The sequence below is a fragment of the Papaver somniferum genome, chromosome 9, assembly GCF_003573695.1.
Source record: "Papaver somniferum cultivar HN1 chromosome 9, ASM357369v1, whole genome shotgun sequence".
NCBI classification, from domain to species: Eukaryota; Viridiplantae; Streptophyta; class Magnoliopsida; order Ranunculales; family Papaveraceae; genus Papaver; species Papaver somniferum.
The window spans coordinates 69,623,525-69,636,587 of NC_039366.1; the positions used below are offsets into that span (position 1 = coordinate 69,623,525).

At 36.9% G+C, this 13,063-nt stretch overlaps 1 protein-coding gene and 1 long non-coding RNA gene across 5 annotated transcripts; both read right to left on the bottom strand.

Annotated features, from left to right (window-relative positions):
* Positions 1-5,426: 5,426 nt before the first annotated feature.
* On the bottom strand, positions 5,427-7,514 carry LOC113312104 (heat shock 70 kDa protein-like). The gene has a single exon (XM_026560863.1). The coding sequence runs from the start codon at positions 7,512-7,514 to the stop codon at positions 5,427-5,429; it is 2,088 nt and encodes a 695-aa protein (XP_026416648.1).
* Positions 7,515-9,328: 1,814 nt separating this feature from the next.
* Positions 9,329-12,135, bottom strand: LOC113307980. 4 transcript variants are annotated; one of them, XR_003339410.1, is made up of 6 exons: positions 11,708-12,135; positions 11,562-11,625; positions 10,536-10,846; positions 10,187-10,382; positions 10,024-10,088; positions 9,329-9,897 (listed from the first exon to the last, which is right to left on the bottom strand). It is a non-coding gene; the product is annotated as an uncharacterized LOC113307980 (long non-coding RNA). The 4 variants fall into 4 exon arrangements; XR_003339407.1 differs by lacking the exon at positions 11,562-11,625; XR_003339409.1 differs by having other exon boundaries at positions 10,536-11,625.
* Between the last annotated feature and the right edge of the window lie 928 nt (positions 12,136-13,063).

Here is a 13,063-nt window from a genome sequence, read left to right on the forward strand (position 1 = left end):
TCTGATGCACTTCCCAATTTTTAACAGCTGCAACAGCTAGAAAAGTGCGCACTGTTGTCATTTTTGCTACAGGTGCAAAGGTCTCTTTGTAATCTAAGCCTTCCACCTGATGATTTCCAAAGATCACCAATCTTGCTTTTAAACGAACCAAATTCCCATTTTATCATACTTTTCTGTTTATATCCATTTACTTCCTAGTGCTCTCTTGCCCTCCGGTAATTCTTGCAAAACCCAGGTATCTTGTTCTTCTAGTGATCGTATTTCTTCCGCCATGACTTTCCTCCATCCTGGATGTTTCATTGCTTCTTTAAAGTTGCGAGGTGCAGAACCCGCAGTTATAGCTGCAAGAAATTTCTTATACGGTGTAGAAAATTTATCACAACTAACATAATATGTCAAAGGATACAGTGTACCTGAGGAGGATGATTGTGATGAATGAAGATGAGATGGACTGTTTTCTCGAGTGGTGTGCGTCACAAATCCCTTAAGCCTACTCGATGGAATTTTCGTACGCTTTCCTTTACCCATATCACCTTCTACTGCAACATCATTGCCCGGACTCATAATGTCAGATCTCTCTTGAACTGCTACACGTTCTTCTTCCGTTGCAGTCACATCCTTAACTGCTACACCTTCTCCTTGTGTCACAGTTACGCCCGGTATGCCTACAACGTCTCCTGCTGTCGCAGTTACGCCTGGTACTGCCACACTTTCTCCTGTTGTCGTTGTTACATCTTCATCATCACTCCAGTCAAACGCTGGATTCAGCTGATCAGTCTCAGCTGATACACCAGTCACCTTGGTCTCAAAATCATGACCAGGCTGAACACTCTCGTTGCGAGTCGAAACTGTTGGCTGCTGCAACACAGATGTTTCATTCTTATATGGGAAACTATTCTCACAAAACTGGACGTCTCTTGACACAAGAAATTTTCTTTCATCCAAGTCATATACTTGCCATGCCTTTTTACCAAACGGATATCCAAGAAAAACACACCTCCTTCCTCTACTTGCAAATTTATCACCTTTATTACTTTGATCATGCACATAACACAGGCATCCAAACACTTTCAACTGATTATACGGAGGTTGCTTTCCAAACAATATTTCATACGACATTTTATTTTCCAGAATAGGTGTAGGAGTACGATTAATCAAATACGCAGCTGTCAATGCGCATTCTCCCCAAAACCGTATTGGCAAGTTGGCTTGAAATCTCAAAGCCCTTGCCACATTCAATATATGTTGATGCTTTCTCTCCACTCTTCCATTTTGTTGCGGAGTGCCTACACACGATGTTTCAAAAACTATCCCATTAGTCTTAAAATATCCACGTAATGAATTAAACTCGGTACCATTATCACTTCTAACAACTTTGATATCTTTATCAAATTGTCGTTTCACAAGAGCAATGAAATCAAGAAACGTTCATTCAACTGCCGTTTTATTTGGAAGTAAATGAATCCACACACCTCTTGAAAAATCATCTACTATTGTTAAAAAATATTGTGCTCCACAAGACGATGTAGCCCTATAAGGACCCCATAAATCTATATGAATCAACTCAAAAATACAACTGGATTTACTTAGACTACTAGTAAAGCTACTCCTATGTTGTTTCGCTCTTGGGCAAATATCACAAACTTCATTATGCTTCTTTAATCTACTCACACCCGGCAACCTTTGCAATACTTTTTCTGATGGATGTCCCATTCGTCGATGCCACAGCTCGTATGATTCTCCACTGACTGCCATAACTTCAACTCGAGGCACACCACAGAAAATATACAGTCCACCTTGTCGTTCACCCATTCCAATCACCTTCCTCGTCAACCGGTCCTGTATAAGACATAAACTGTTAGTACATTGTACCGTACACATTAATTCATCAATAAGTTGTGTGACTGAAATTAGGTTACAAGTTATTTGAGGCACATAAAGCACATTATTAAGTCTCAAACCGCCCTGCAGAATAATAGTACCTATTTTCTCAGATTGTGCATATTTTCCATCTGGGAGTCCAACAGTACACTCCACAATATCTTTCACATCAATCATGTCATCTCTTCTACACGTGACATGATTTGTAGCTCCCGTGTCAATAATCCAATTCGGTTTAGTTTGCTTACCTTGAAGTTGGGACGTATTTTTCTTTGCATTCAAAAACTCAAGCACCTGTCTGAGTTGTGTTGCGGTTACTCCCATCAAATCTGAACCGTCTGAGGAATATGGACCATTTGACTGCTTTGTCTCTGATATATTTAGATTATGTGCTCGAACCTGATTGCCCGTTCCTTGTCCTCTACCACCTCTTCCATTCGCAAATCCACCCATTCTCAACGATTTTTTTTTTTTCAGTTTTCAACCGGCTCTGATACCATGTTAAAACTTTGGTAAATTCCTTTCTTAATTTCATTCATAGTAGTTCTATAGATATTTATACATTACCGATAACTTGAGACTCAAAACTTTCCTAAGACACGGATTTGAGACTTTCCTTATAAGTCTCAAAATCATGACTTACATGGACAATCCTTTCCTAGTATATGACCACACTTTCTTAAAATATCACTTACCTTATCGGTCTCACATTAATGACTTACATGGACAATACTTTCCATAGACTGACCACTACGGTCTTGGAAAGTATTACACTTTCCTTAATAATTACCAATCTAAGAACTGATCAAAACACAAAACCATGCATATTTTCCATAGATCATAACTTTATATCATCATCATCACCATCACAATCGCCGTTTTTAGGAAATGCTGTGGGGATTGGTTTACGTCCAGCACTCCTCGAACCTTTGGTTCTTGTAATGGTCTGGTTTGCATAAAACCATGGCGTGAGGATAATACTATTTACATTTGGAACCGTTGTACGAAAGAATACAAAGAAGTACCAGAAACCCCGATTAAATATCCTCCAGCTCTGTCACGGGCAGGATTATATCCAGGTACTCGGACTTTGTATGGGTTTGGTTTTGATTGCAAGGCTGATGATTATAAGATGTTACGAATTGTGGATTTTGAAGGGGAATATGTTTCTGAAGCTAGAGTTTATTCATTAGGACTAAATTCATGGAAAAGCCTTGGGTTTATTCCATATTCCACCTATTGGTATAGAGATCGTGGTCTACTTGTTGATGGTGTTCTGCATTGGATTGCTGTTCAGTGTTCTGGATTTGAAACTCCTCGAAATGTTGTTTCTTTTGATATTAGTGATGAGACATTCCGCTATAGGCCATTTCCTGACGATTGTTTGGCTTACAGTCCCCTGTCATTTTTGGGTATATGGGAAGGAAAACTTTGCCTTAATACTTCAAGATGACAAGGATAATGATGCTGTTTGGACAATGTAGGATTATACTTGGACAAAGCATTTGAACATTCCAAGACACATAGGTCTAAGCTATGGTAGGGCTATTCAGACATTCCAGAATGGTGAAGTCCTATTGGATTGTGTTTATTCATGGAAGGAGGAGTCCGAAGAGAGTGGGAGTTTGATTTCATATGACCCAAAACATGTAAGAGTGAGAGTTCTAAAACTAGGCAGTCTTCCGGAATTGATCGGAATAGAACCGTATATCGAAACTTCAGTTTCACCTTACTCGGTACATTTGTTGGGCAACAACAGATAGAGGAAGAAGGAAGTTCAACATGGTGGGAAACAACAAATAGAGGAAGAAGGAAGTTCAACATGGCCTTTATGAATTGTGAAGCAAGAAAGTTTGGAAGTAGAAAGAAGAGGGAGATAATGTAGAATGGTCAAAGAAAAAGAAAAAAATTGTTTTTGTGAGAGATATGTACTGCTGGCGACCGGAGTGCATTTAGGCGCATGGTGGTGAACCAGTGTTACAACAGTATCTTGGGTAATTACGGAAATAGCTCCCTAAGCAATTCTTTTAATGTCCAGAATTTTCATTTTTGTGAATGATAATTGCTGCTGATACGCTATCTAAGAGCATCCATATATATATTTTCTTTATCATTATTGGTTTAATTATGACATTGTATCTTGTATATTCTTTAACTTTTCTGTCAAGCTTCGGCAACCTTATTCCCATCTCTACACATATAGCAATATTTGGTGAAGACTCCATTACTAATCCCGTCACCAATTCAGATGCTTCTATACCAGAGTGCTTCTGCTGTTCTGCAGAGTCAGATGAGGCACCTTGGATTGAATTATTTTTAGATATGCGCCATTTTCGTCTCTAATAGTAAGGCCTGAGGCTGCTTTAAGTGTGTTCGAGCCAACAGCTGCCTCACTTTGGAGCCAAGTGATGTTGTGCATGTAGGCCTCAGTCATTGGTGCCTTGTGCTGCTCGCTTCTGAGTTCTGATAAGAAAAGAGTAATCCAGGTGTTTGTTAATTGCTATAGAGATATCATTTAGGTCGGGGTAACATCCTCCTTTCCATATTTACCATGTAATCACTTGATGAGTTTAGCCTTCCAGCAGTGTAGTGCGTTTTCAAACCAGTTCTGGATCCATTATCTTACTGTGCCAGAAAGCGAGTATGCTTGAGATAAGGAGTAAAGAACCAATTACAAGTGGGAAACCAAATTGTTTGACTCAATGTACATCGGTTAATTTTGCAGTTTCAGGCACTATTAACAAAAGGGAGTATAGCAATATCTAGAGTTTTTAAGGATTTTGTGTAATAAATGTTAGGTTGGAGTTTAAGGATTCTGCATTCAAAGTAACCTTGCGAACAGAATCTTTGCGTTCAACTTAAAGTTAGTGCTTATGAAGCAATTTGCCCGTCTCAAAATTCCAGGTGGGGTTTCCAATTTTATACACTCCGTCCGTGGGCTTGGCTGGAGTAAGTTGTACTCTCCAGTGATTCCAAACACCTTACAAATTTTGGTACCTACCGACTTGTATTCAGTTTTATAGAGGTACAAAGATGCCAATAATTTTGGGGTTGTGCTTCTTTCACTTCTTCTCCTTGTAACAGTGAGTGCAAGTATGATTCTAATGGATTTGGTTTTGAGGGAAATCTGGTGACAAAGGCCAGAAACTGAAAAGCTGGCCATGTCAACTGAGCATCCTATATCCAAACGAATAGAGCCCATTGAATTGCAATGAAACACTCCTTTCTATACATTAATGGCCAGTGTGAATACTTCATTTAAAGTTGTGTATGCGGCATCTACTTTCTGTCTATCGGTATTTTCATTCTTCATCATCTGTAATCTATAATGTATAAGGCAATTAAGATTGTCAGGAGTTCACAAAGATGCCAGGGGGACACCCTAAGAGGAATGAACCAAGAAAAAACACAACAACACGAAATACTTCCTGAAACAAAACTCATACTATAACTAGAGACATCTACAGCATGTCTCTAGTTTTGGCTTACTGAGCAGACAGAAATTTATACCATATAATCCAATTGTCTCAGATATTCTTATTCTCTTAGTTGGAGCCTCTTCTCCGACGTAAAATCAGAAAACAAGTCGCCTGCAGTTCATCCAATTTAAGCTCAGAAGCTCTTACTTCTGGCAGTTCACTATTCTTCAACCATGCCTGTGCATCTTCTATTGCCTCCTTTAGAATTTTCGCCTGACTAGGACTGAGAACCGGCAGTAGCTGTATTAGCATATGTTTATTAACAAAAAGCCATACCTTCATTTTTGCCTCTAGCTTCTTTCTCTTAATTTCCTCCGGTTCTGGATTCTCCATATCTCTTCCAAATTGATTGAGCTCGTCAGGCGTTAGACTTCTGTTAATCACCTGCCTAGCCAATTGTCGTATACGACTTCCATCTTCAGCAACCTGAGAAGCAGATACATTTAAAATCCCATCACGATCAACAGCAAAACTTACTGTAATGCTTGGTAATCCCATTTCAGTTGCTTGAATTCCATCAAAGATGAAATGGCCGATAAGATTGTTGTTCTTCATTTTGGAATCTTCACCTTCATAAACTCCAGCAGAGAATCTTCTGGTATCCCTTGCAGGTGTGAAAGGATGTCTTCTTACAGTTGGGATCTTTGTGTTCCTCGGAATAAAGTTAGGCAATTTTAAAGTACTCCGACATAGATTCGTAACTTTTCGAGTTGAAAAGCCAACCATTGGAAGATTATTCCATGCAGCAATCAAAGAGTTGTTCGATGCCTCGCCACTCAAAATTACATATTGAGCTGTTTTAGTACTTAAAGTTAGCGGCGCAACATCTGTAATTGAAATGCCATTCAGCAGCGGATTACTCAATGCTTCCCCACTCCAAATTGCTGCTTGAATTGCTGCTCCTTGAACAACAGCCGCATCTGGCTCCAAAATCTCACAAAACCCTTGTGCATGTCTACAAAATTCTCTTAGCATTTCTCGAATTCTAGAAATTCTAGTACTTCCACCGACAAGAATGATTTCATGAAATCTACAAATCCCTGAAATTTGAACACACTGGTCAACTGATTCCTCACATTTATCAAACAATTCCTGGCATTTCTCAGCAAACTCATCTTTGGTTACAGTAACACTCAATGGAATTGCTATTTTTCTGTTTGTGAAATTCGACGAAAGAACGTAATAAGAATCGACAGAGACTACTGTTTGTTTAGCATGAGGATAATCTAGAATTCTCTTAGCATCTTCACATGCAAACCTTAATCTGCTCTTAGATCTTGCACCTAATAAAGTCTGTATCTCTTCGAACTTATCAGAACAGTATAAAGATAATTCATCAGTGAAATCTTTACCACCAAGATGAGTATCACCTGCTACAGATTCCACGTTATACGTATTCCATCCATCTTTAATATTGACAACCGCAACACTCAATGTTCCTCCTCCAAGATCAAATATCAACACATTCTCTTCATCTTCTTGAGGGATTCTTGCTTCAACACCATGCTGCTGTTGGTCTTGTCTTGATTTCATCTTCTTAAGCCATCCATAAGCAAGTGCAGTTGCTGTAGTTTCATTAATAAGACGTGAATCCTCAAAGCCAGCCATTGTTGCTGCTCGTTTAGTTGCTAATCTCTGAGCATTATTATAACAAGACGGAACACTGATCACAGCTTTAACAACTACATCTCCATTATCAAGACCTAAACCTTCTTCTCCAATTTGTTTCAATTTCTTTAAAATCATACACAAAAGCTCTTCAGCGGAGAATCTCATCCAGCCATCAGGAGATCCAACAATGATATTTGGTTCATCATTCTTGCTTACTGGATCTTCAATTACTTCAATTGAGCTCCTAAGTATGTCTAGTTGAGTATCATTATCTGAGAATTTTACCCCAATTAGACGCTTGACATCAAGAAGCTTAACATCAAGAATTGTGTTTGATGGATTCTCGTCAACTCCAGCCAATGCTTCATTACCAACTACGGGTTCTCCATTTTCAGCGAATGTGATGCAAGATGGAATCTTTCTGATTCTTAATTCTTCTCCGATCCAAAATCCTACTCTACTATATGTTGTACCTAAGTCGATGCCAATTACCCTCACGTTCTTCTTGGACTCCATTGATGAACTACTTCCAATTTCCTCCATTATTCATGAAACAGAATCGCTGATGATGAGTGTATTTAGAGAGTAAAGAAGAAGAATTTGAGAGAAAGGAAGAAGATTTTTGAAAAAAGATGAAATCTGAGAGTTAGGGTTTATGTACTAAAAAGACTGGAAGTTCAAATAGAGAGTAAATAGAGGAAAAAGGCGGTTTAGAAATTTCCAGTTAATTCCCCCTAAGCTTTTATCACACTTTCCTTACACCGCCTTTCAGTCATAAAAGACTCAACTCCGATGTACTGTGTCGACTTAACTCCGGTCTAGAGTTGGACAGAACCCTAAAAGGGGGCATTTGATTTAGGTTGAAGCCAGTGGCCCTTAAAAAATATGCGTTTCATAACTTTGCTGTTTAGTCCACTAAATACGACCCGGATTAATAGCTAGTCCAGCGAAAAAATATATTTACTCGTTAGTTTTAGAAAGAGTAAAATTACTGTACTAACCCTAACATATAACACTATGTATGTTACTACATACTACATATGTTACTAGTAGTATGTTACTACAAGTATGTAGTAACATACTAGTAGTATGTATTGATACTACATATCAATATGTAGTATCGACATCAATATGTTATGACTATATATAAATAAATAATGTTATGTTATATATTGATACTACATATCAATATGTAGTGTCAACATATCAATATGTAGTATCAATATGTTATGTATACTGCATATAAATAAATACTGTTATGTTATGTATTGATACAACATATCAATATGTTATGTACTACATATCAATACTGTTATGTTATGTATTGATACTACATATTAATATTGTTATGTTATACTCCCTCCGTCTCTAATTAGATGACCTATTTGGTTTTAAGTTTTGTCCCATAAATAGATGACCTATTTTTGTTACTATAAGAAATATGTATAATTTGATAGTTATGTTTATATTCGTTACGTAAGTGTTTTAAAATGCTTTTCAACGGTATAAAGTTTACGAAAAAACGTGAAATAGTTTAAGAGATAAATCATTTCTAAGTTTTACTAACATCTTTGTCTTAAAAATTGTGCAACCTACAACTAGGTCATCTAATTAGGGATGGAGGGAGTACTACATATGTTACTACTAGTAAAGCACTAGTTACTACTAGTATACTAGTTACTACATATTACTACTAGATACTACATATTACTACTAGTAGTATACTAGTATACTAGTTACTACATATTACTACTAGTTACTACAAGTCAACTAGTTTACTTTACTAGTAAACTATTAAAGTAGTTACCTAATTTACTAGTAATATATTTTTGTTACTACTAGTATATTACATATTAATATGTAGTATCACCATATTGATACTATTAGCACTAGTCCAGAAGGAGCTATAAATGACGAATGAAGTCTATTATAAACCATGGTTAATCACGATTTTCACCTATTATTCGAACCGTTATTTATTTGGTGTGACTCTTTTAAATGACAAAAGGAGAATGTTATTAAATATGACAAATAAAATTCGTGATTTAAAGTCACATACAGAATCTGTTATTAAATACCACGGTTATTGTATGTAAAATAAAATAACGGTTGATTCCTGCCATAATGAAAGTATCTATTACCACGGTTATTTTCTGTTAAATACAATGACGGTTAATATCCATCATAACGGTGGCATTTTCATAAAAACAAAATTACTATTTCAAACAAGAACGTTCCGTCATTTTCCGGTGTATCTCATATTCGTCCAGATTCAAATTCAAATTCATCCAGATTCAGATTGATTTTGGTTAAATCCAATAAGTTTGTTACAAAATTAAAATTACAATTTCAACTGATGAATCTGAAATTAAATTTTATTAATTACCCAACATAACATCCAAGAAAATGAAATCTTCAAATACAAATCGAAAGATACTACATATTTGAACATTAGAGTTGTATTCAATCCACTTTCATATACTACAGTGTAGTTTTTCTGTCTTTCAATATCCAACTGTGCTTCCAACGCTTCATTTTTCTGCTTCTCCTCCCGCACATCGACCTTCACTTCCTGGCCTTCTTAAAAGCAGCAGCAAGAATTTGAGTTTTAGAAACACCAGCACCGATTATGCATATGTAACCCTTTCGATCAACGCCAAATATCTAGCAATATATATGAAGCAAATTCGGATTCATTGCAAGTTACATCTATACAACTAGAGATACAAAACAATTGCAAACCAAATAAGTAAGCATTATAATAGTCTGAGAAAGCAACATAATCACCACACATCCAATATCAAAAGTCAAGAAGAAGTAAAAAGATTCATGTAACAACAAATTCACAATTAACCATGGTAACATCGTCGGTGCCCAAACACTTCTGCGCTGAAGGATCCTGATCATATGCCTCCTCCACTAGTGCCTGCACACCGACAGAAGCCAATTAAAGCTGTAGACACATCAAAACCATCAAAAAATCTATAAATTCTCAAACAATGATAGTACCGTTTACATGATAAACTTAAAAGTATAGAAAGAAGAAACTAACCTAATCATCTTCAACTTCCCCTTCATTCTCAGTATCCATGTGCGCCTTGGGCTTGTAAACACCATCTGGTATATGCATAAATCATAGAAGGTTAGCGATACACTATATATATCAGTGATGTTAGAACTTTAAGATTAATGTCGAACAACACAGAATAAGATACCTTCTGCATATCCTCTCTTAAAACAGGCTTTGGTGTACAAGCATCTACCTCCACAGGCAGCCTCTGCTAGTCCACCACCGCCTGCAACACCAACACCACCATCTTCTAATCCTACATAGGCACCAAAAAAAGACTCCTATAACATGATCGTCCTTCCTCAACACCTACCCACCAACACCAAATCCCCCACAATGTCCTAATATAATACAAAAGTTATCAATACATTTGAGACACAAATTACTAAATCCTACAATACAAACTTTAAGACTTATAATGTTCGATTGAGATCAGTGAAAACATTGTGTTCAATCAGAATTTTGAAGAACCCGAAAGCCAAGTGAGAACATACCCTTCACCAGAACTGAATACTAATACCACTCGTGTCCAATAGAGCTTCCACATACAATGAAGCTGAGGTCTCTTCCTTTGTTACCAGAAGAGTTCAAATAAGCACATAAATAGAACCGCAACTGTCAGCTACATGGATACCAGCTTCGACAAACATTCGAGTCTCCCTGGGACAAAAAATCCCAAGTACAGTTGTCTAGCAATCGCTCTGCCCTACTGTAAGTAGCGCTTTAAATGACCACCATCAGCATAAAGATGGTGCACATATCATCAGCTTACCTGATCATGTGTTGGTGCTGGAAAAAGAAAATTCTGTTTGAAAAAGAAAAACGAATCAAAGACAAGTGACTAATGACTAAAGCACGTGTCTGAGCTGCTGCTAATAGGTGAAGTAATCACTCAATGCTAATAAGATGCTAACAAAATAATTAAACAATTATATCTAGCTGCAGACAGAAAGAACTGAGAGTCCCTAATAATCCTCAGTCCAAGATAAGCCACCTAATTATTTTCCAAAGAGTAAGACATTCGTTCCCTACAGTGCAGCTGATCGCCACTCAAATTTCAGACTTATTAAACACATTTCAACAGAATGGTAATCAATCATGTTTCACTAAGCACAGAACTACAATTCAGAATAACAGGAGAGCCGAGCACAGAACTGAGCACACACTAACCATAAAACAGAGCATTAATCATGTTCCATTTAAGCACAATGAATGAAAACATTATAAATAGTAATCTGGCTTCAACCAAAAACAGGAGAACTGAGATCTGCCATGGATTTTCAAATCCCAATCTAGGGTTTACCAATTTACATATACATCAAAATGAAAATTTCCTTCAATCTTATAAATAAAATAAAAATAAAGCCTAAAAAATGGAACCTTAGATTTTGAATTAACTGCATCCATCCATTTCTAACCGAAGTAAAACAATTCCAACGCAGATAATAAGAGAATTGAGAAATTAAACCCTAGAACTCAACACCAAAACATACAAGCGGGGAGAAAGTAAGAAATCAAACCTTCGAGATGGAGGAAAAGAGATCAATCTTAGTATAAACCCATTACCCTAGAATCATATTTATACTGATAAAAAATAAAAGTTATTATCGGAGTCATTATCGAAATGAGTTTAATAATCAAAACGCCCAAGTTTTCGAGATTTTACCTTCTGAGACATAACATTTGGAGATCCAGTAGCAGCCGTAACATAAGGATCTGTTGAAGAACGGTACATGACGCATTTGACTACCTCTATCACTTTCTTCTCCTTCTTCTTCGTCTTCCATGATTTTCTTTACTGGTAATGCTGATTCCATTGTTAAATCACAAAACCCACTGATATCAACTCCGAATTTCACTCTCGAATCTCGATTCTCCCTAGGGTTTTGAAGAAGAGGGATAGAAGTGCAGCATGAAAGAGAATGAAATGATTATGTGATTTCTAGGGCTTCCATCTACAATATAAGCATCCTATAGGTTTGGCTCATCAACGAATCCGATAGGTTTGGCCTATCAAGAGTGAATTGAGAGACTCAGTTAGGTCAGAGGAGGAAGAGCGCAGTTAGGCGACAACCGTCCAAAAAAGAGATTCATGCCAACTATGCCGGTGGCTAACCATTTTCAAACATATATGAACATGATATTATACCTCGCTATCCGCTTTTGGGTGCCCAACAGAAGATTAATGGTGGGTGTATATAAACTTAATTTATTTGTCTGATATGTTCCGTGATTTAGTAGCTCATCATTAAATCACGTGCCTAGTAAATTATCATGTTCGAGAATGACAGTTGTTTAGCGTCAAATGGTGGGCCCTTCTATTTTTATATAATATAACGGAATTTGTTTGTGAAATTATAATCATGTAATTAATCTGTTATTTAAAAACGTGATTAATAGCCCTTTCTGGACTAGTGTAGTATGTAGTAACATATTACTAGTAACATTTACATGTGTTGATAATAATTAGATCTGGAAGGTGTTTTAGGCATTTAGAAAACACACTTTATAATCTCCACAAAGTTTTTGGACTAGCGAGTAAATAATCTAGTCCAAAAACATGTTCTTGGACTAGGGAGTAAATGTTTTTCACGGGTGGACTAGCCATTAACTAGGTCATGAAAAACTGGATTAAACAGTAATTCCTACTATGCGTATTTTGTTCAAATGCAGCGAGCACACGGTAATTTTCAGTAAAAGGTAGGGGTGGGACTTGGGTTGGTTGGGCGGGTTAGAAGGCTTGGCCAAGGTAGACCCGAGCTATGAATCTTTTGCCCAGATTGCCCATCGAACCCGTGGAGGTACTGCCCAAATCCGCCCATGTTATGTTCCTCGGGTTCCTCAGGTTGGCCCAAGTTTCCATTAACATACGAGTTTGTTAATATGATAATAACAAATTTTAGCAATAATAAGATTTAATTGCTCCATTCATCTTAAATTTCCAAATAACTAAAGATTATTTACAATAACATAAACTTTTTTCATATTGAATGACTAATGAGATAAATATCAATACTTCTTT